We start from the raw sequence: 22,381 nt of genomic DNA, 5'->3' as shown, positions 1-22,381 counted from the left end.
GCACCTCAGGCCTTGAGCCTGCCGTCAGTATACGTTAGTCTCTCTCACTTCGCGTGACCGTTCGCGCCTGGGACCTGCATTTTACGACTACCATTGAGTGGCACTTGCTCCTGCTCCTTCTACAGAATACGGTACCCGGAAGCGGAATGACCGGTCGACTTGCAGACGCTCTTAGATAGAGTAGAAGAATTGTCGCGATCCGGAGCTCGGGGGCTGAGTATCAGCCCCGGCGCTAGATGGTAGCGGCAGCGGGCAGAGCTAACCTCGGGATCGTTCCCGACGCGTCCGATAGGTGAACGCCGATCAGGTGGACCTGAACGTCGAGGGAAGCAGGAGTACTGCTGAACAAGCAGACAAGATATATCATGGCAATTCTGTGATAGAACGCTGATAGAACCCACTGACCACGCAGTGAAGTAAGCTGACGCTAAGCTCCAAGTAGTAATGTGTCAACAATCAGATCTGTGTCTTGCCCCACGCGTCTGAACAACTACAACACACCTTCGGACTTGTCAACATGCGCATACACGTGTTCGATGTTGCTGCGAGCAAGCGCGCGAGCTTCTTTGCATCGCGTAGGCGCCTGTCGACATTTTCCAGCATCCCGTCGTATCAGCATCCCCCAGCTGTACTCATATCGTCGCGCCGGCCCTCGATACACGCAACCGCGTTGCGAACTGAGCGACCGGCAACCACAATCAGCATTCCTTCTTACCAATATCACACCAATGTTCGTCCAAGCGTCATCTCTAGTCCATCGCCATCAACATCTTCGTTCGCCGACCTAAGTGTAACATTCCAAGTATTTCACTGACAGCATTGCAGGTACACCACGGCTTACGCGCTCTTCGAGGCTTTGTGGGAGGTGAGTCCACATCGCTGCCACATGCGCATACGCGACTTTGAAAACATCAAAACCATTAACGGTTGCTCTAGGCCGGCATCACCGTCTGCTTCGTCAATGTGGGCTCAGACCATCCGTCCATCATCGAAGCCATTGTTAAGGGCAAGAGAGAGCGGCCAGATAAATGGCCCCGGTTCATAACCTCTCCATCGGAGATAACAGCTATATCAATGGCAGATGGCTACGCGAGAGTCTCCGGCCGGGCGCAAGCTGTCGTAGTCCATGTCGACGTGGGCACGCAAGCGCTTGGACAGGGCCTACACAATGCAAGCGTCGGGCGGGCGCCTGTCTTCATCTTCGCCGGACTGTGTCCCTATACTGAGGCTGGGGAGATGACGGGGTCACGGACAGAGTATATGCACTGGCTGCAGGAAGCACCTGACCAGAAAGCTATTGTTCGCCAATATTGCAGATATACTGGCGAGATCCGGACAGGCCTCAACGTCAAGCAGACCGTTGCACGTGCGCTGCAGTTTGCAAACAGTGGACCCAAAGGACCAGTCTATGTTGCAAGCGCACGAGAAACACTTGCGGAGGTAATCGAGGAGCCTTACTGGTTGGACCAGGAACAGTGGAAAGCCGTCGGTCTCGGTGCTCTGCCAGCTGATGCGATTGAAGAGGCAAGTTCTACATCTCTGCGCGTACAAGACATCTTACTTATGTGACATGATTACTCTATAGATAGCACAGGCCTTGGTGGGAAGCAAGCGCCCACTGATAATCACAGGATACTCAGGAAGAGACAGGCGTTGCCCCGAACAACTGGTCGCTCTCGCAGATCTCATACCTGGTTTGCGAGTGCATGACACTGGGGGCAGCGACCTCTGCTTTCCTTTCTCACACCCTGCTTCGCAAGGCTTTCGTCTTAGCACTGATGAATGCACACGCGATGCTGACATGATCTTACTCCTCGACTGCGACGTCCCTTGGATTCCATCAGTAAATCCGCCACCAAGAGGCACGCGCATATACCAGATCGACATCGATCCTCTGAATGAACGCATTCCAGTTTCCTTCTTCCCAGCGCATGGACGGTGGAGAGCTGAATGTTATACTGCATTGAAGCAAATTCTGTCCCACATCACGATCTCTCCCTTGAGTGCGACGCTGCAACAGCCTTCATTCCTGGAACGCAAAAAGGTTCTTGCAGATAGCCATAAGCAGAGACTCGTCGAAATCGCGGCACGATGTCACTTGGGCGACGAGCAATGTCTTGACGCGAGCAACATTGGCCATCTTCTCAAGCAAAGCCTTCCGGACACAACGGTATTCGTGGTCGAGGCTGTGACATGCGGGCAGCTTCTCTCCGATCAGATCCAGGCCGACAGACCTGGCAGTTGGATCAATTGCGGTGCAACTGGTATTGGCTGGAGTAATGGCGCAGCACTAGGTGTCAAGATGGCCACAGACGACGCGGCCGTCACTACGGATAGTGCGCATAAGCCGAAGCTCATTTGCCAGATTGTTGGAGACGGTAGCTACATGTGCGCGGCACCTTCGAGCGCGTTGTGGGTCGGTGCCAAGTACAAAATACCCATCCTCACAATTGTACTCAACAATGGTGGTAGGTCTGCTAGCAAACACCTGCTATACGTGCGCTGACATTCTTCATAGGCTTCAAGGCTCCAAAGAACTCAACCGCCTTGGTTTATCCTGATGGATTGAATCAGGGAGCGACGGATGAAGAGATGAATATCTCATTCAGGCCATCTCCAAATTATGCAGCACTCGCAGAAGCAGCTGCTGGAAGCCAGAGTTCGAGAGCCTCGACGCAAGATCCGGATCAGTGGATGGAAGGCGTACGAGTAGATTCAGTAGCATCGATGAGGAAAGAGCTCGGTAAAGTCTCACAGCGAGTGCTAGAGGCGAAAAAAGGCATGTTGATTGAGGCTTTAATAGCCTAGTAGGCCGGACTGGATGTGATAGGTGGGATGGACTATGACTTGTCGAAGTCCTATGCCTAGCCTTGCTTCTACTTCTGTGTGTCGGGTGGCCATTTAAGTTGGTTTCCCCATGCGAATGGTATGCATTGACTGGTCACCGATACGCCTGAGCGTATTTCACCGCCCCTACTCGTTGACATGCTGTTTTCGAGTTCCCGCTTCATGCACATCCTCTTACTGCGTGCAAGCGTATACGAGCAAAAGGTACAGGGATTTTATTCGAACAGAAGTAGTTAATGATGGCTACAATTAGGCATCGGCGGCATAGTAGACCCTGATCGCCATATAAAGCAAGTCAATACGAACCGAAGTCATGACTATCACATTTGGCAGCGCTTTCACTGCTCCCGATGTGGCTCTGGTATTACAAGGCGCTGGAAAGCTTACGTTACATGTTTTCAAAGCGAGCGGTTTCGGTAAATGATGTGCGCACCGATTAAGCGATTGTCATTAGAGAAGATTACCGCAGATATCGATTATACGGCATGCGTGCGCGAGAGCAGCACATAGTACCTCGGCATAGTGTTTTAGAAGACGAGAGCTGAGCTCCGGTACTGAGTAATCGATACTGAAGCTTTCATTGCTGCAGCGTCTGGAAACAATCGTATTTCGAGATGCCGCAGCTTTCGAGATCATCGAAGGTTTTCCAATATCCTTGAGTCGTTTTCGACAAGCATCGCCCGGGGAAACCCATCCAACGATCAAGGTAATCTTTCCGATCAAGCGCTACGTTGTCGACATCTCGAGGAAAGCACATATCCTGGTCGCCAAATAATTTTCAGCACCGGAAGTCCGCAACATGTAGTGTTCGTTGTAAAGTTTCGAGGACTGGACTCAGTCATAAAGAAGTGGTCTACCCATTTTGGTGTTTTTGGAACAAGTAAAGAATATATGAGGAAAGAAATTGAGAGGCGGAAGAGAGGGATTTATACACGTTGCCAAGCAGCGAGCAGCTCTCACATGTCCAACCCGTCGCTTTGTTCAAACTGTTGAGTAGCTCAACGAACAAGTCGTTTTCGAGACATTATCAGAACCTGGAATCTTCTTGAAAGTTGCGCCAATACACACATACTTGGTTACCGCAGCGCGGAAACAGAGCATTCCATGATTCCATGATCAGTTCAATTGCAGCATGCGACGCGAACGTCGGCATTTGGAATGCGGAACGGAATCTGCACACATGTGCAGCCTGTGTGCTTGCTTTTGGAAGGATGCACTCATTTGAGGTAAAAGTAGCTGTTTACAGTGACCAGAAGCCCTTCACCCGTAGCATATTCGTGTAAACGTTTTGAAAAAGAGCTCTCATCGAACGACGTGGTATGTCGTTTTAGAGAAGAAAGCTAGAGTGAGGGCAATAGAAAGGAAGAAAGGGGAGCAGGCGGATGTAGACTTTATATCACAAACCAGGCTTCTTTCTGGGGTTTGGATGATGTACGCTCCGAGCTTCCCACATGTGATCTTTTCTTCGATACTTTATGTGGCGGATGGCCGTGGGCAAGTCGCTCCAATCTTTTTAGAGGCCAGAGAATCTCTTTTCATGGGTATTGAGCCTTTACCATTTGGAAAAGGAACGCCCATAGCCGCCAGAAAAACATGTTTTAGAAAAAGAGAGCAAGGCTTTGGTATGAAAGAGAGAGATGGAAGGAGCTGGTGAGGTAGTTTTTATATCGCGACCGGGGCACTCTTCACTTTGGCATATCCTCCGAAAGCTCCACAGTAAGAAGAAATGGCTAAAGTCTCTGCACATATGCTCTCAGTATACTTATCTCGAAGGAATACTCCCATCAAAGGCCCGGCATCGTGGCGATCGGAGAATCTCCACACATGACTTCTTTTTGCTGTTTTTTGGAGGACAGAGTCCTATGGCATTTTCCATTCTCATTTTGGAAGAATAGACGAAAGTGTGGTATAAGAGGGGAAAGAAGCAGCAAAGGCAGGGTTTATGTTCCAGCATGCCCTCCAAGGTCTCGCATGCAGCTATCCAAACACAGATTTCAGAAGACCGCCAGACGTCTCCACACATGCGCAACCATTTCCCAGTGTTTGAAAGCAGAAGGCTCATGGATGGTTTGCGATAGGCTTTCGAAGCGCAGGATCTCTCCAGATGCCAATACAGTCGCAGGTTTTTGAGAAACAGAGTCTCATATTCCGACGGCATCAATGTTGTGGAAAATACCAGTTAAGTAATGGTGTGAGAGAGAAAGAAAGTAGGCGAGGAGGGCAGCTATATACCCTGATTGTGCAGACAGACGCCGCGGTCTTTGCCTATCGGCAACTTTCCGAATGCTTTTCGCAACATGCGTCGATGCATCTATCGATTTTTCTCTCTCCCGTATTTGCTTTGCGATACATCTTTTTCGAAGAACCAGCGTAGCCTACAAGAAGCGTAGGACCGACTTTCGAGGTGGGGGAAGAACAGTAGTCATATTTGCGAGACTACTCCTCGTCCCCACACATCGAACTTCTTCTAGAACTTTTTCAGGAAAGCCAACCTCTCACATGAAGAGGTCTGTGGTCCTTTTTGGAAGCAGCGCAAGCCGCAGACATTCGGGCGTGTCGATCGCCTTTTTGAGAACACAGCAACCGTAATAGTGGTAAGAAGAAAGCAGGAAGACCGACGAGAAGTAAGAGGCTTTATATGCCGCGAGAGTCATCGATGACCCTGCTTTGTTCTTGATTGTGGGAAGAAGGACTCCACTCCATGAGCATAATGCTGAAAGTTTTGAGCGAAGCACAGGTGCCAGCGCATATGGATAGTGGCAGTCTGTTTCCAGCTCACAGCCTCTCCATGAGCTTGATGTAGCTGAGTTTTGTATATGGCGAAGGGGAGGGCAGAGACAGCCATAACGAGGTTGGGACAACACTTTTTGACACAGGCTACTTGTCTGCTTGTTTTAGGCGAATGCGCCATCATAACTCCCAATCGAGGTTTTGGAGAAGTCACCCAAGACATCAGTGCGTTTCAAGAAGGTTTTGGAAAACACCACAAGAAGGTGTGGAGTAAAGGATAGAAGTCCGGAGGCGGGACTAAGTGGTCTTTATACGCCGCGAAAGTCATTCCGCTTGCATTGCCATATTTTGAGATCGAGATCGAGACGGAGGAAGCGCGCAACATCGAACCCAGACTTTGGGCTTTGAGAGGCGAGACCAGCTCGCCACATGATGACGTTCCCTCTGTTTTTCCAGAACCACAGACTCTCCATACGACCGTTGTGTTGATGATCTGATGAAGAGCAACCGGAGAGCCAGGGACAGACATAGTCCTTGTCAACCTTTGCTTTTGAAATCCATAAATCCAGGGCTTCTTCTGGACAGCAGATCACGACATGATCTTGGTGTTTCTTGTTTTTGAATTCATCTCCATGGAAGTTGTAACGGTACCTTTTTGGTAGAATAAACAGGAAGTTGTGGAATGAAGGAGGCAACTCTCGCAGCGAGAATAGACCAATATATACATCCTCGAGTACCATGACAGGCAATGGAGGAGCTTTGTGAGAGGAACAGGAGAGCGCCGCAACATTTCGGGAATGACCGAAGGTTTTGTTTTCGTGCCTTGATGTTGAACCAGAACGCAGCACCTCGCTCTCCATGTTCAGGTATGATGTGTATTTTGGACTTCTCGACGCCTCTCATGCGCTCAAGTCGAGGTGTTCTTTTGATATAAGCGCTGTCACAGCGCGGGAGTGGACATGACGAGAATGCTAAATGGTTTGGTTTCGGTATTCAAAGAAAAGGTCAGACTCTCCAGTCCATCAGACTTCCTGGTTATTTTTTTTTGGACCGTTTAATCTCTCATTAGAAGCCTTGAGGAACGTTTTGTGTATATGGAGTCGCAGAGGAGAAGTCGACATGGGTGGTGACGTTGATAATTTGAAGATTCTTTTCGAAAGGTAGTTGGTTTTGAGCGGACAGGCTCTCACATACACTGTTGCTACTTGTGTTTTGGAGAAAAGATCTTGCTCCATGTGTGAGTCCAATATCTTTTTTGGAGACAAGAGGAGGAAGTGTGGAATGAGAAAGTCAAGTCCTAGACCCAGAAGAGGGGTTTATATACCCGTAGAGCCAGTGTCAATGCACGTGCGCAACTCTATAGCTCCGCAGGCTCGCCCGGCGATAGTTACTCATATGACAAACGAACTGTTGCGAGACGTCAGATAAGATGAAGTAGTAAAATGGAGTAAAATGTAGTGATTGATATACAGCCCATCTCATGAGCCCACACACTACCAAGCAATATAAAACGCCACAGTGAGGCCAGCGTCTTCAAGACACCACCACCATCACTAATGCCATGCTAAGATTTCCATCTAAGTAAATATAAAGAAAAAGACATTACAGAAATTTTCAGACTTCGTGCTCGACACCCTAGCTTATACGGGAGTTCTACTCCCTCTTAAACTGCTGCTGAAACCCGCCCTGCTGCGGCGACCCCGGACTCCTATACGGGTTATTATTCGACGGGGCGCGTTGTGGCGCATTCGCATTGATATCCCATCGCCTCTCGCCCTCATCCTCCTCTACTTGTGGTGCGCGCGGTCGGCTGCGTGAGCGAGGTGGTGGTACCATAGTCTGGTACGAGTACTCTTCTACCTGTCCTGTGGAAATGGAACTAGGCGATCCGGGTGCAGTGCTGCGAGGCATCGATGGCGGGGGTAGGGGGCCGCCTGGCGGGGGCGCATATGTGCTTTGGCCGCCGGAGGGTACTACGTGGAGTGGGAGTGGTGGAGGCGGGTTCTGGCGTGGTGTATCGACGGAGACGCGCGAGCCGAATGGCGAGAGTGTGGTTCCGCCCTTTCGCTTTCCAGCGGAACTGGCCTTGCGGAGGAGACCGCGGACTTCGTCAAGGTCAGGTCGCTGGTCTGTGCTGGGACGGCCGATGGTGCTAGAGTCGTCGCCGCGAGCTTCCCAGGTGTCGTCGCGGATGGTGTCTAGACCTGGCTTCCTGTTGTTGAGGGCGGTGATTGCGTTGCCTTCTGTCCCGACGCCCAAGTAGTCAGTGCCAGAAGTCCTACCGGTGTCCTCTTCCTTGGGGTTGAGTGGGCGGAGACGGCCGGCATCGGCGCTGGCCTTGTATTTCTCGTACGCTGCGACAGCCTCAGCGGGTGGTACTGCGACGGACCAGGTGGGCTTGTCTTGCGAGCCAAGAGCAGCGTCGCCTCCAGCAGGACCGTTAATCGGAACCTTGCGCAAAGCGACGACGAGCGCGCACATGAACTTGGATCGGCGAGAAGCGCGAAGTGACTCGTTGGACCAGTTGCTCTTGTGGCGGATCTCGACACGAAGCTCGAGCTTGTTCATCTCGGCGATGCTGACAACCTCGATGTCGATATCAGAGTGGAACTCGCGGGCGTTAGCCGGATCGCGAACGAAGCTCATCATCTCCATCTTGAGCAGATTGATGTCCTCGAATGAGGTACCGAAGTCGCAGAATACCGAAACTTGTTCTCGCATGGCCTTGCTTCGTGTGATGTTTTCCACCCACAGCGAGTTCAGGACAATGTTGGGTATTTGGACAGTCTTTCCGTTGGTGACGCGCTTGAACACGGTGTAGAGCAAAGCGATGTGCTCTACAGTGAGCTGCTCGGTGGTAATGTCGACGCGATCGCCGATATCGTACGGGTGCTTGACGAAGAGGAAAATGCAGGAACCGAGAACCTCTTGTGCGGTTGTCGCGAATACGAAGGAAAGCGATAGGAGGGCGGTCGCGGATGTAGCAAGGGTGGTGCGGAAAGCCGGGGCGAGGAAAGCGACGAAGACGAAGATGCAGACGATGACAGCGATAGTCATAATGAGACCGTCGAGGGCGTTGATAGCTTGGTCGACATCGTGCATACTGGAGTTGATAGACTTGCGCTGTCTGGCGTAGTCAGTCACAGTCAAGATCATCTCTTCCAAACTGATGTCGCCATTTCCGTCGCGGTCGATTGCAGCGAAGCACTCTTCCGCCTCTTCCTGGCGGCCAGGGCCCATGACCTCGACAAGATCCTCCAGGTAGAGCTCATTCTTGCCTTCGACGACCATAGACATCCAGATACGCCTAGCCAGAGCTTCGGCACTCTTGTTTCTCTCCAAGGCAGTTAAGACGACGGAGTGAGCAGAGTTGGGGTCGAAGACCTTCTTTCCGGTAATCTCAGAAGCAATGGTACCAAAGACAGATGTGATTTTATCACCAATGCGACCAGCATCTCGGCCAACTTCTTGGATGAGACGCATGGGAGTGCGACTGCCTGAGCGGCCATGCTTAGCCGTGCCCTTGCCCTTGCTGCCAAATCCGAGATCCAAAATTGTGTCCTGGATGATGTAATCTTCCTCAGCGAACTCGTTGCAGTAGGCGGGAAAAAGCGCTCGCGAAGTGTCGTAGAGGATACCGAGGAGGTAGATGTTGCGCTTCGACTCCTTGATCTTGTCGTCAAACTGCTTGCGGTGGTAGCTGATACTGATGAGCTGGATCAAGACGCGTTCGGCGAGGATGATGATGGTGCAGACAAGGAGGGCAAGCAGAACCGACTGCATCGTGCCAATCCATCCTGGGTAGTTCTCGCCAGTTCTACCAGCAACAGGTCGGATAAGCTATACAATATTAGTAACTAGTAGTCTTAGGAGCTTGTTCTGACTTACTGCAGGGAACGTAGCCTGGTTAACAATCATCCAGAAAACGAAAGACAGCGGCTTCTCGAGAGCCCTCAAGAGCAGCGCATATTTCTTGACACCAGGGCTGACCACACCGATGAGGAATTCGAAGATGTTGGGGAGGAAGTGTGCCACAATCTTCATGACCCAGAAACTAAGCCAGATGATCTCGATCCAGATCCAGAACTTCTTCTGGCCTGTGCCGCCGATTGAACCAGTGATTGTGCCGGTTTGCGAGAGGATGATGGGAATGGCGAGTAGCAGCGCAACAGGAGCGACATAGATCATGTAGCGCGTGACAATGCTCCAGTTCAGGATCTTGGTGTAGATCCTGCCCATGCGGTTGAGGGCCGTCTTCTCTTCATGGGGGCGGGGAGGCAACGGCGCTCCTGTCCTGGAGTCCACCGGCGCCAAAGCCACCTTCCTGCGTCCCCGCGAGAACATGTGTGACTTCTCCGACTTCTCATTGCCGGACGTAGGCGACGATTGCGTGGGGGTGTGGCTGACGACAGTCTGGAGGGGGATATCGCCGCGGTTCTCCATGTTTCCGTTGTCGAGAGGCTGGAAACCGTGGTTGGAGAGTCGAAAGGACCTCTGAGAGGAGGCTCGTTTGCTTGTCATGTAAAGGAAATCTAGTAGTTGGTCGTGGGAGCCGATTCGTCACTGCGAACGCGCAGGCGGGGTATTGTGGGTATTGTGAAAGGGAATGCAGATCCCGGAGTGTTTTGCCAAAACGAAGCTGGCGGAAGAGTGTGCGTCGAGCACTTCCTTTTTGAGAGCCGTTTGAACGAGTAGTACAATAGAGACGTGTAACGACAGCGATTGAACGAAGGCCTGCCGTCGGTTCTCTTGCAAGGTAAGGAAACAAAGAGACAGAGGAACGAGCGAAGAGGCTCTCGGGACACAATAGCAGAAAAGGCAGGGTGGGAGAGCGAGTGAAGAAAAGTAGCAGTGCAAGGAGTTACTTTGACGAACAACGCCGCGCGCCGGTCCCCAGACCATGCTAGCTGTATGCAGGGAGGGGGTAGCGGGAAAAGCCACATGCCACTGAAACCGCTAGCTACTCGCCACAGCGAATCACCGAGAGGAAATATCGTCACCGCCGGCTGCACATAAAACTGCCTGGCCATGCTCTAATTACCATTGTTCTGCACACATCGGACAGGCCGTTGAGCAGCGACTTGTGTATCGTCGTTGGTGAGGATGTGGTTTTGGTTGAGCCTCATGCAGCGATGAGCATGATTCACACGATCGGCCATCCCTGACGTTGATCGGGTCTGGCCAAAATACCCGGTGCAGATGCAGGTACACGCGTATCGATACGCCCCAACAGAGAGAAAAATTGTGTCCAGCTCGTACAATCGCGATCGCGTTCAGCATCGCCGGCCGAACATTCGGATTACACCGTCCAGATTTCAGCCGACGAAAAAGCAACTAATCCCTTTGTTGCAGGGCGGCCAGGCCGCGGAAACCCCAAAGACGATGTCGCATGTCTACCATAGGTCCACAGCTCGCCTATTTCCGAGCATCCTGGTGGAGATACCCCGAATCGAGAAACTGTCCACGTAATCCATTCCCCCCTGTTGAGGCTTGCATCGTGCCTGCCCAGCAATGTTTCAGCCACACGCATCACACATGTCAGGCACATTTGGCCGTTGAATGGCTGCGAACCCTGTGGCGGTGAGATGAGCCTTTCTTCTCAGGAGTCGACGATGATGATGGCATTTGTACCAGCGTGTCTACTGCGATACTGACAGCTGTCCGGCAAACGCGAGACGGAATGGGGCTATTCTTAGCTGTTGCGGATCCGCGGCGAAGCTTCTTATGATCAACCACTAGATGTCCCCACAGCCAGGGTCCAAACAGAACCGTCGTTGATGCTAACATGTTAGGGCTCCAGAGTTTGTGTTTACCTTCACGATCGATACGACGAATGGGGGCCTTCACGATGACGTCGATTTTACGGGTGCGACATCCACGAGTTTCAGCCATTGATCAACACTGCCATGACGTTGTGTTGATCCCGTAACAGCACTGAACACAGCATTGCACAAACATCCCGGGTGCTCTTCAAAGATCTCCAAACTATACACGGACCCATTTATGAGTCGCATCAATGATTCAAGTAGTCCCACAACGAGAGTCTATCTAGCTATTCCCGCAAAGCGCAATACCAGCCACAACACAAAACCCCCAATTCCACATCGTCGCACTGACCAAATCATCCACATTCAGCGCCCCGACACCCAACCCCATCAACGTCTCCCAAATCTCATCCCTCTTGCCAATCGGCCAGTTCGGAGTACCCCAGTACCGACTCTTCAACCCCTTCGCCTCCGCTGCTTCGACCTGCTGCTTGACTGTTCCAACCTGTTTTGACGACATACTTGCGAACCAGAGCTTGCCTACTGCGTCGCTGAGGGCGGCGGATGCGTAGTAAGAATTCGTAGTGTTGTACTTCGCATCCGAGACATAGAGTAGCGGGGCGTCGAGGAAGATGTACCGGTTTGTCATGGACTGGATGAGGTCGAACGGGGCGTTTCCCGTGCCGACAATGGTAATGGGGCCTGTGTGGAGCACCGAGCCGTCGTGGTATGTTAACCAGTCTTTGGAACGGAGGGGACCGAGTTGCGAGAGGAGGATTGGCCATGTTGCTGCCGGGTCGGATTTGAAGTCTATGAGCAGGACGGTGGTTACGCTTGGAGTCATGTCGAAGACGCCGGTCTTTTTGTCTGGCTCTGAGGCTGTTGTGGCGTTTCGCTGTTCGAGGATGTTCACAAGTGGGTCGATGTATAAGCTTTCCAGCGTTCGGTCGCTGGTCGTGGACTCCCAAGAATGACTGACTCGCAGTTCGCCATCTTCTGTTAACCAGATGTCTGCTTCGATGCTGGTACATCCCGCGGCGAGGGCAGCATAGAGGGGAACAGAGCGCCAGTAATCGTTGTGGGAGTGGCAGCTCTTGGGTACAATGTCACGACTGAAGTCATCTCTCCAGTCGAATTGGAATGCCTTGGCTGCTTGCGGCTCTTGCCAGGTATCGACGATGTGCTGGAGGCCACTGTTCTTGAGGGAAGGAGCGAGCCGCTTTAGCAGTATAGACACGAATGTGATATAAACACTGATGTATGTTAGTCCCACTTCGCGACTGACTGGATCGCCTTACCCTCCAGCAATAGCACCGAAGATGGTCAAGATAACAACAATGATCCCGAACCAAAGAACACAACGTCTTCTCCGTTGCTTTCGGTGGGCTTCGGTTTCACCAGGTCGACGCGATAATAACCCGCACCAGTTCAATCTCTTCCACCAATGCTGCGATGCAGTACGTCGATGTACTTGCCGCTGAAGCTCTAGCTCCTCCAGACTCATCGGACTAGACATTTGACTGACAGCATCGTTCTCATCATCGCGATACGTTCGTGTGGTAGTATCGCCGCGAGCCATGTCTGTACGGAAAGGCTGTAGTTCTATTGCAATGTCTGCTGTCGACATGAAATGACTGCGCAATGGTCAGACACAACACGGAAGAAGGAGATACTTGTGAGACCGTATAACCAAGTTGATGTATAGGCTTGGCTTGTGGGTAGCACCCGTGCGATGAGCAAACAAGTACAGTGTAGAGTTGCACCAGCCGACCCAGCGCTAATCAAACAAGGCAAACCACGATAGGGTCTCACCTCATCTGGAAGTTACTAGTTTGATGATGAGAAGAATTGGGAACCCCGTTTTTCACTCACCTTTGCCGTCAATCACTCTTTTGCTCCAAACTCGTTGTCCCACGCTCTAGCATTGCACCTTCACCCCGAACAATCACTCTTTCATATACACGTCGCCCTTCACTCCGCCCCGACTCAACACCATCCAAATACATCTGCCTAATCGTGAGTAGACAAGGAGCCCTCGCACAGCATGACACTTACGTCTAAGGCTTTCCGCGAGGCACTTACTTTCGCATCTATCTGCTCCACCAAACCACATCATCGCGGCCTAGATTAGCAGTTCCCTAGTACCGCTTTGGGACAATGAACCGTCAGTTTGGGACCAAGCGCCATCACCATCACTTACGCCCCGTGAGATCATTCGTCAGCCTTCACATCTACACCTCTACTCATACGATGAGATACCGCCTTGACGATGGGCTCACGACGCGCGGCACTCTGTATTGCAGACGCATCGAACTTTCTATTGCAGGCGCCTTGAACTGAGGTCCGATCGGTTGGTTACACGACCGCGGATATGCTTCGTCCGGATGCGAATGCCAGAACTATAATGGATGAAAGGAAGAATGTAGACTGCGTCGTCGTCATCATGGCATGAACTCAGGTTCGCTCTGATAGGTGTCCTCGGTAACCAAGCGCGCGGATACGACCAACCGCGGATAGTGGGGACATGCCCAGGTGGTGAAGTTTATGTCATCCATCTAAGCCTCCAGCACGGTTCCTTGCAGAAAGCTTCGCACGTAAGACCCGTATCGTTTGCTTGTACTGTAAATAGCTGCCGCGCGCAGCTGTGATGGGATGGGTTGTTTACCGAACTCGGTGCTGGTGTGCAATTCGCTCGAGTGGTTAAATCTTGTTGTTCCTCCAGTATACCTTGTTAAGGCTTGACCTCTTCTTTGTCCGTAGATTGTGTGTTACGACGGCGACGGTTCGGTAGAATGTTGCCTGGCTATATCACCTCGCGGGCCGATATTGTTGATGGCACGATGGTGATGCAGGTAGGACAGCACTACTTACGCGGCCGGGCAACTACGCCGCCAAGGCAACAACAAAAGTGTCCCATCGGCGAAAATGACGTCCAGAAAAAGAATCGAAAGGGCGGGAGAGGCGCATTTCTCCAAGTGCGATGTGCAACTACCTAACGCCCTGCACGATCTTCGCATGTGAAAGTCCGCAAGTTCCGCAAATCAATCCGAAGACCCCAGCAAAGAAAAAAGACACTGCACATACGCGCGCCTACAAACCTCCGCTCCGCCCACATACCCTCAACACCTACCACCTACAGACACACCTACCACCAACCCACACCCAACCAACCCTCGCAACCCGGATAAACACCCGCAGCCCGCGCACAACCTTGCGCAAAGGGTCTTAGAGCCCCACGCGTATTGTTGCCAGCGAGGTTGCGGACGGCTCACATGCACCTGTCTGCTCTCGGTCTTAACCCCTTGCAGGCTAGTTTCTGTGGGGTTCTTGCATGTTGACAGGAGGCCCGATGGGAAGGAAGTGAGCTATCTTCAACCGAGCAGATCACGCACGGCGACACACCGACATTCACGGATGATTTTCACGAGACGGTCTCCTGCTGTTGTTGCCATTGACTTGGGGTTTTGGACAAGGAGAGTGGTGGTGTGAACGCGCGACGCGTGACGATGTAGGAAGACGTGACGGACAGACCACTTTTGTCGCTTCTTCTTCCTCTTTGTTGACATTACCGTCGAGGTCTTTCCACAATTTCATTTTGTCCTAGACTAAGATTGGGGTATCTTAACCTAGTGGGTTTGGTTTGCATGCACGCGGTATGCCAACTCACCACACCGACTCTTTTTCACCCGCCGTCAACAGATCAACAATAAACAGCAAGGACCCAGCCTCGTTTATTTTTTCCCATCGTTCGCTACACTTAAGACAGGCTTCAATATCGCATTGTTCATCAATCATACATTTGGCTTTTCTTCGCATTTGATACCCTTCATTTCTTCGCTTTGTTGTTTTGGGGCAAGAAGATTGAGCATCCGAGCTTCACGATAATCAACTATCACGAAACGAACGGCCGTCACGGATATACGCAACAAAGAAATTGGGAACCCCGCATTCCACTACTTACTCCATCCCGCCACTACGAAAATTCACCGACACTCCACTACGATACCTCACAAGACAACCAAACCACCCGCACACACAATGGGCAAAGACTCCTCCTTCCGCCTCTGCATAGCGTCCCTGCTCATCATCCAAATCGCCTGTTGGGCCCTCACCCTGCTCGATCTCTACCACCCTGGCAAGCCGACAGCCATGCTACGTACAACTATGGATTTGGCCTCGCTTTATTTCACGAGGTTGGGAGGCCAGAGTAGCGCTGCGTTGCAGCATTTGAGTGTGAGGGACATCACAGCGTTGGTCTACTGAGATGATGGGAAAAAGAGGGAACATTAACGACTTCACGACTTGGGATGACGGGTTATACGATGGCATGGCATGGCATGATACCAACGGCGTTTATTGGATTATGGGAGTACGGCGCATGGCTTCATCTTCTCCCGTTCAACCCGGTTGTCGCACCGCCGAAACACCAACACAACCACACAACTACATACAGCTCCCACAGAACAGCTAAGCACCCATCGCTGCTCTATCCCCGACCCAGCCTCACAACCACGTACCGTAACGGCACACATAACTGTTCCAAGGACCCAGCCATTAAACTGTTGTTACCCTAGTATACGACCCGTCACAGCAAAACGACACGATGTCTGAATTTAACAAATCCACAATTCCTAGAGCCGAGCCTTCCAAAAGCCCTAGAAATTGTGGATTTGTTAAGCTCAGACAACGTTTCGTGCTTCACGGCTTGCATACTAGGGTAATACCACTTTAAAGGCTAGGCTCTTACAGGCCGTTATTTAGTCAAGGTGTGAAGGAAGCATGACGATGATGGACAGCAGGAAAGATGTTGTGGGCTGGAAGGGGAACAAAGGGAAACTGCACGCGCAGGTCGTGGTGCAAGGAGTTAGTTTGAGCTTTGCTTTGTTCTTTATATTTGATATGAATACCCCCAATCAAACTACATGTTTCACTCCACAGTACATGCTCAAAATACACCACTCAAGATGATCTTGTGATAAAATGCATTCTCTCTCCATGACATCTAGCTCAACAGACAGGCTTTCACTTGCCCATCCGAATGATCCCCAGCAATTTCATACCAGAAAAGTAAAAAGACCTTCCCACGCGCCCCGATGAACCCACGGAACCCGAGAGAGATACCGAAACACAGAATAGACACTAAGATCCTGTAGCGATTGTTCAACTCCCATGTTCCCCCGTTTGCGCCGTTTGTTTGAGTTGATTGATAAACACCGATTCGAATGCATGTTGATGTGAAGTTCGAGACAAAGGAAAACTGGTCATGTTGTTGTGATGAAGGGTTTCACTGCGTGGCTTGGTGGTTCAACTCGTGCATCATGCTTACTTCGCCGAGGTGCTTCTGGTCGAAGTGTGAGGGGGAGTGGTCGTCTGAGACGAGTTGGATGGGTGGCGCAGGGCTGATTTCGTCATCGTCGTTGGAGTGGGCGTCCTGCGTCTTTGGTGTCTCTTCACTTGGCCTGAGCGTCACTGTGCTCTCAGCTAGCGGGTCAGAGGTCTGGCTTTCTACAGCTGTTGAAGCTTCAGGCGCTTTGCCGTTCGCAGTTGTAGCTTTCTCTTCGGTATGCGTCTCGCCCACGTCCTCGATATATTGAGGCTTGTTCTCATTCTTGTTGTCGTCTTCGGGGGTGATCGCCTTTGTGAGACTTTGGAAGTTGAACATTGGCTCCGTGCTATTCGAATCCTGTGGAGGAGTATCGGTGTCGCCCTGGGCTAAGCTGATGCCTGATGCGTTTGAACTAGGCACGTAAGAAGAGCCAGGTGCGAGGTTTTGGTTCTCTTGCTGTTGTAGTGAGTTTTGGAATGAGTCGGCGAACGACGACGAGGACGAGGAGGCGTTGGATTTATTGCGCTCGAGATGAGAAGGAGCCGGATTGCTGGTGTCAGATTTCTCCCGCTGAATCTGTGCGCGACTGACTTCAAGATGCTTCTGCGGGTCGTCCTTGGTAGCCGGCGTGTTCAAAGTCGACGTCGGTTCTGACATGGGATTGAAGCCACCGGCGCCACCAGACCGATCAACTCCCTTTCCTTTCCCAGCCGCCGAAGAGCTACCCGCTTCCGTTTCGTCGATGCCGTCAATCTCGATGGGGTGGAAGCCACTGCCGATATTCCGTTGGGCTTTGGCAACTTTCTTGATTTCCTTGGCCTTCTTCTTACCCTCCTTCTTGGCTTCTTTGGCGGCGTCCTTCTCTTCCCTCTTCTTGCGATCTTCCTCGGCTGCCAGACTCAGGCGTATTGCTTCCATCATCATAAGCTCCTCGAGGTCGTCAATCCTGTTCCCTCTCCTAGAGCTTATTCGGCTGGGGTATAGGTCGCCCGAGTTTCCTGGTTGACCGGACGAGCTTTCACCTTCACGCCTGGGTGTTCCGTGTCCACTGCTACCAGCGCTGTCGGTAGTGAAGATTCGCCTTCGTCTTCCAAGGCCGAATCGGCTCTCTCCCTGTGGAAGGTTTCCCATCATGTATGCGGCATTGTGTAGCGCAGTGGCCGCGGCAGCCCTTCGCAAAGCGTGTGATTTCGCGTCTGCCAGCTTCTTGGCCCAATCAGGCCGCACCATGTCGGTTGTTATCACAGTCTTGTCTGTGACCGCCAGTGACGTCGCCCTTCTTCTACCAGGGCCGGCCGCAGTAGGCGAATTCAAGGACGAGGTGGATGACATTGCCGACGTCGCGCTACCCATGCCGTTATGACCCTGGCCATTGTAGACGAGCCCTCTCCTAAAAGGCGGCGGCTCGTAGGTCACTCCAAACTCGGTTTGTGTGCAGTATGGGCAGGCAGCTGCTTCCGAGACTAGCTGGACCTCTTCCTCCGGTTCAGCAGATTGCGCACCCTCAGCGCCTGGTTCTCCGTGGTGCTCTGGTGGATGCGGATCGGGTCTCTTGATCTGGACGAAGCACTCTGAGCAGATGGGCTGATCGCAGCAACGCGTCTTGTTCAAATGTGGCGGATAGTACATGAAGCAGATGGGGCACTCGGAGGCGTTCTTGTAGAGAAAAGCCTCAACCCGTTGGCCATTAACGTACGGGTCTTTGGGGAGGTGTAGTTCTTGCGGGGCCATGTCAGACTGCGAAGCATTGCGGGAACCGGTCGCGAGAGAGGCAAGTGTTTTGGCGCGGCCACGGAAGAATGGCGAGGACGAGGAGTTGTTCGCGATCGGAGAGCCAGGCGAGGGGAGGGAGAAGGTGGGATTTGATGGGGAGAGACCACCTCCGCGCTCTGGCTCTTGGGACATGGAGCGAGCGCCCATGGGCACCGTAAGCTTGTTGAGACTGGGCTCCGAGCTGCGCGGGTTCCATGCCGTACTGAGGTGGTTGTTCGTGGTGACTCGAGGCGGCTCTTCGGGAGGGATGTCATCTGCGGCGGGCAGCGGGCGGCCGTTGACGACTTCGACGAGCTGGTGCTCAGTCCAAGTATCTTCGTGGTCATCGAGACCCCGCCAGAAGGGAGCGAGTCGTCGCTCAATCTAGCATGTGTGAGTTTGGTTCTCGTGTTAATTCTCGTATCATTATGTAGGCATACCTGTAGCTGCCGCACCGTGGGCTTGCTAAAGTCCTCTGGTCCCGTGTATACCCCGAGTGTGACCAGGTATCCTCCGTCAACGCCTTCCTCCTTCAAACTCCTCTCGCGCTCCTGGGCCCTCAGGATGCGGTCCTTCTCCAGCTTGCGGGCCTCGCGCTCCGCCTTTGTCTCCCGGCGCGGTTCGAGGGCGGGGTCGCGTTCGGCATTGTCGCCGGTGCGGATGCCGAGGAAAGATAGGTCCGGTCTGCTGCCTCTGTCTCTCCGCGAGTTGCCATAGGGACTGTTCCCCGGCCTGTCGTGTGTGGATGCGGCGGGCCCGGCAGTCGAGGGCGACGTGGGCTGGTGGGCGCTTGAGCGGCGGGCGTGGCCTCTCCGCTCCGGCGTGGCCTCTTTGCCCTGCGAGTTGCCCATGGTGCGGGTGGAAGGATGGATGGAGGAATTGGATTATCGATGGTGAAAGCGGATCGCGCCGGGCTCGCAGGAGGGCGGGCCGTGGATGCCCAAGTGCCAGTGACGCAGTCTGTGCGGGCAGGGATCAGGTCGTTATCGCGACGGCTAGCGAGGGAGAGGTGGTGGGCGTGTCCGGTGCAAGATAGCCGGTGTCACAAGGACATCGATGCTGGGGACTGGCCGTGGGTGGCCCTTTCCAACGCGCCTCACGAGATGCGATTAGATAGACAGAGTAGTCGCGATCGACAAAAGGGGCGCATGGGCGAGGCAGGCAGAGGCAAGTGCAGTGGGGAGTGGGTGTCGACGAGCAACCCTGGAGTGATGGCGCCCTGGAGTCGACGATTCCTGGATGATGTCGTTGCTTGGCAGCTACGCAGCGGACTGTCGATCGCAAATGAATGTTGCGTATGTAGGAAGCTTAGGGCCGAATGGGCGGGGCGATGGAAAAGGCAATCAGGCGTCAGGAGCAGCCGTCGATCATGTCAGCTCAGCATGCCTTCACCATCATTCACAGAGTCGAGTAGTGACGAGGGTGCACGATGGGAGAGCAAACAGGCTGCGTGCTGGCGACATCTGGGCCTATATGCAGCCATGGCATGCAGCAGCTAGGTCCTGGAGCTTGTGCCGCTTAGCCCGCGCCGCCACGATACCAATACCAGGAACCAACCTTGGGCCTTGTCCCAGTCTGCTATTCCCGCCCGCAGTCGCCGACCACCAACATCACCACTTCGTTGTCAACAAACACTCGAAATTCGCCCTCAAACACTGTGCTGTTCGCTACCAAGCAGACGTTGGGCGACACGCGAGCACTGCACCCCGCCCAAATGCGGGGCTCCAGACATTGACACTTGGTCAATGGGGTTGCATAACATGTTGCTTACTACCTCCCGTCCTACGCCGTGTCCACTGCTAGCCTCACCACCCTCGCGCCCCTTCAGAGGCCGCTACCGCCTCATGTCAGATCGTTCCAAATTCCCACGACGACTCCCAGTGGTATTTGTCTCCAGGGCCCGAGATCTGCTTGTCCAGCCGACCCCACTCCGGACTGTTCAACAATATTAGCTTGTGCCTGAAACGACGTCATCATCGACTTACTGGTTGATGCCATCAACGTAGTCTTGGGCCTCAATAGCGATGCACCCGTCGCGCGGGATGAATTTGTCTTGGCCAACAACACCCTGCGTGCTCTTGAACTCGCTCTTTCCGTCGTTCCAATTGCACGTGTAGAGGACAACGGCGTCTTGGTTCGTCGTCAACTTGGCCTCGATGCCACTGTATGCGCTCGATAGCGTGAGCACAGCTGCGCTCTTGTTCCTGGCCTCGTTGAATGCCCAGGCGCCGTTGTAGCCGTGGCATCCGTTTCCGCAGTGGTTCTCGAATTCTTCGTTGCCTGATGCAAACCCAAGTTCATGCGGTGCGGACCAGACTAATCAAATCAATATCAACCCATATCAGGTTCATAGAGAGATTACTCACAATCATCAATGGCTCCGGCGGGGATTTGCGCAATCTCGCCGGTGGGAAGAGCGTTTGCATCGGCGACGAGCGCACGCTTGGCCTCGGGCATGTACACAGTGTGGTTCCAGACAGTGCGGTTGTCGGGGCGTTTGAAGGCATCGAGCTGGAAGTAAGTATGCTGCGTCAGCATGAGCGGCGTCTTGGCCTCGGGGGATGTGGCATCCATGGAGATGTGCCACTTGTTCTTCGAGACCGAGTACGTGACGCTCGCATCCACACGGCCAATCATACCCAGCGAGGAGTTGGAAGCATCGCTGATGGAGAAGGTGATGGACGAATTGGTCACGGCGCTGACGTTCCACATTCTGAAAGACCAGTTGTTTGTACCGCTGTGGAGGGTGTTTGGGCCATCGTTCTTCTCAGTGTGGTACGTGACGTTGTCAATGGAGTATTCGCCGTTGCCAATGCGGTTGACATATCGGCCTGGGATGGCATTGTAGACGGGATGTCCCGGGTCGACGGCTGGAGATTGTTAGCCGGTGTGCGATGAATGCGCGACAGCAGCTTACGGTAGTAGGACGTGTTGTCATAACCTAGGACGATGTCTAGCTCCTGGCCTGCCGGGTCTGGGTTTTATTAGTAGATACCATCTAGCATGATAAGTGCATTCTACCTTTGACGAAAAGGTTGGTGAGTGTAGCAGCATAGGGAATGAATTGCGCCCTGATTCCCTCGGCCTCAATCGTGTACCTTCCTTGCGCATCTGGATGTGGAGAGCCTGGGTGCGCAAGCACAGTTCGTGCAGCAGCGGCGAGAGCGACTGGAAGATACTTCATGGTGAAGTAGGCTAAGAAGTACTGGAGTGGGAAAGAGCAACCGCGCCAGCAACTGTCCAACCTACAGCACCCACATCTTTATACATTGCAATCCAAGAGCGCCCCTCCAAACCGCATGCACCTTCATTTCTAGAAGTTCGCCCTGATATTAATCATCACTGGCGTCATGGGTGTATCCGGGGTTAAACGGGGGCTTGGCCATATAAAGCAATCTGTCTGAAGTATTACTCCGGCACCTCCTGCAGGTACTAGGTGCCTTAGCCGGGCGTCTCTATGCTCTAAGTAGACACTTGAGTGCATTGTGTCTTGTTTACTAGATCAAATCTGGGGTTGGTCTTTGATGGGGTGTGGAGGGCAAGACGCGCAGGCGGTTCTGCGGCACGTTACTTGCCATGTGGGGCGACGAGCCGGATGTGATGAGGCTTGCTCCGGGGATGCCCTTCTTCGTGCTGCAGCGAGCCTTCGACGTCGCCAGATTCCATCGCAGCTGAATCTCTGGCATCTGCAGAATACACTCGACTCGCTTTTCGACATTCGTTTTCTCTGAGAATTGGTGTTTTCACCTCATCCTTCCGCATGACGAAGCTTCAGTCCTGTGCCCGAGCGATTGAATTCCTCACCTACCGTCTTCAACAATCAAAAGATTATAGGCTATGTCTCAACATGTTACACCAAATCGCGGCACCTCTGGTGTGGATTGCGATTACAGGACGTACGCAGAAGTGGGATTTGTCCCTTGACATCCAATAGCACCTGCAGCCTCCTGCCGCGTGTCTG

The 22,381-nt window shown here is 52.8% G+C and overlaps 5 protein-coding genes across 5 annotated transcripts; 1 reads left to right on the top strand and 4 right to left on the bottom strand.

Moving 5' to 3' along the window:
- Positions 1 to 728: 728 nt before the first annotated feature.
- J4E79_002926 (uncharacterized protein) lies at positions 729 to 1,569 on the top strand (the record flags this gene model as incomplete). The annotated part of the gene is made up of 3 exons (XM_049351823.1): positions 729 to 742; positions 826 to 865; positions 937 to 1,569. The coding sequence occupies 3 exons, from the start codon at positions 729 to 731 to the stop codon at positions 1,567 to 1,569; spliced, it is 687 nt and encodes a 228-aa protein (XP_049213294.1).
- A 5,661-nt stretch (positions 1,570 to 7,230) lies between these two features.
- J4E79_002925 (uncharacterized protein) lies at positions 7,231 to 10,020 on the bottom strand (the record flags this gene model as incomplete). The annotated part of the gene is made up of 2 exons (XM_049351822.1): positions 7,231 to 9,417; positions 9,466 to 10,020. 2 exons carry the CDS (start codon positions 10,018 to 10,020, stop codon positions 7,231 to 7,233), a joined length of 2,742 nt encoding a protein of 913 aa, XP_049213293.1.
- A 1,605-nt stretch (positions 10,021 to 11,625) lies between these two features.
- J4E79_002924 (uncharacterized protein) lies at positions 11,626 to 12,921 on the bottom strand (the record flags this gene model as incomplete). Its single annotated transcript, XM_049351821.1, has 2 exons — positions 11,626 to 12,561; positions 12,814 to 12,921. The coding sequence occupies 2 exons, from the start codon at positions 12,919 to 12,921 to the stop codon at positions 11,626 to 11,628; spliced, it is 1,044 nt and encodes a 347-aa protein (XP_049213292.1).
- Positions 12,922 to 16,626: 3,705 nt separating this feature from the next.
- SIP5 (SNF1-interacting protein) lies at positions 16,627 to 19,271 on the bottom strand (the record flags this gene model as incomplete). The annotated part of the gene is made up of 2 exons (XM_049351820.1): positions 16,627 to 18,804; positions 18,861 to 19,271. The coding sequence occupies 2 exons, from the start codon at positions 19,269 to 19,271 to the stop codon at positions 16,627 to 16,629; spliced, it is 2,589 nt and encodes an 862-aa protein (XP_049213291.1).
- Positions 19,272 to 20,267: 996 nt separating this feature from the next.
- Positions 20,268 to 21,604, bottom strand: J4E79_002922 (uncharacterized protein; the record flags this gene model as incomplete). Its single annotated transcript, XM_049351819.1, has 5 exons — positions 20,268 to 20,355; positions 20,406 to 20,736; positions 20,787 to 21,290; positions 21,338 to 21,394; positions 21,442 to 21,604. The coding sequence occupies 5 exons, from the start codon at positions 21,602 to 21,604 to the stop codon at positions 20,268 to 20,270; spliced, it is 1,143 nt and encodes a 380-aa protein (XP_049213290.1).
- Positions 21,605 to 22,381: the final 777 nt, after the last annotated feature.

The sequence above is a fragment of the Alternaria viburni genome (assembly GCF_023758015.1).
Source record: "Alternaria viburni strain BMP 2772 chromosome Unknown scaffold_5, whole genome shotgun sequence".
NCBI classification, from domain to species: Eukaryota; Fungi; Ascomycota; class Dothideomycetes; order Pleosporales; family Pleosporaceae; genus Alternaria; species Alternaria viburni.
This window is presented reverse-complemented; position numbering and strand designations above follow the sequence as displayed.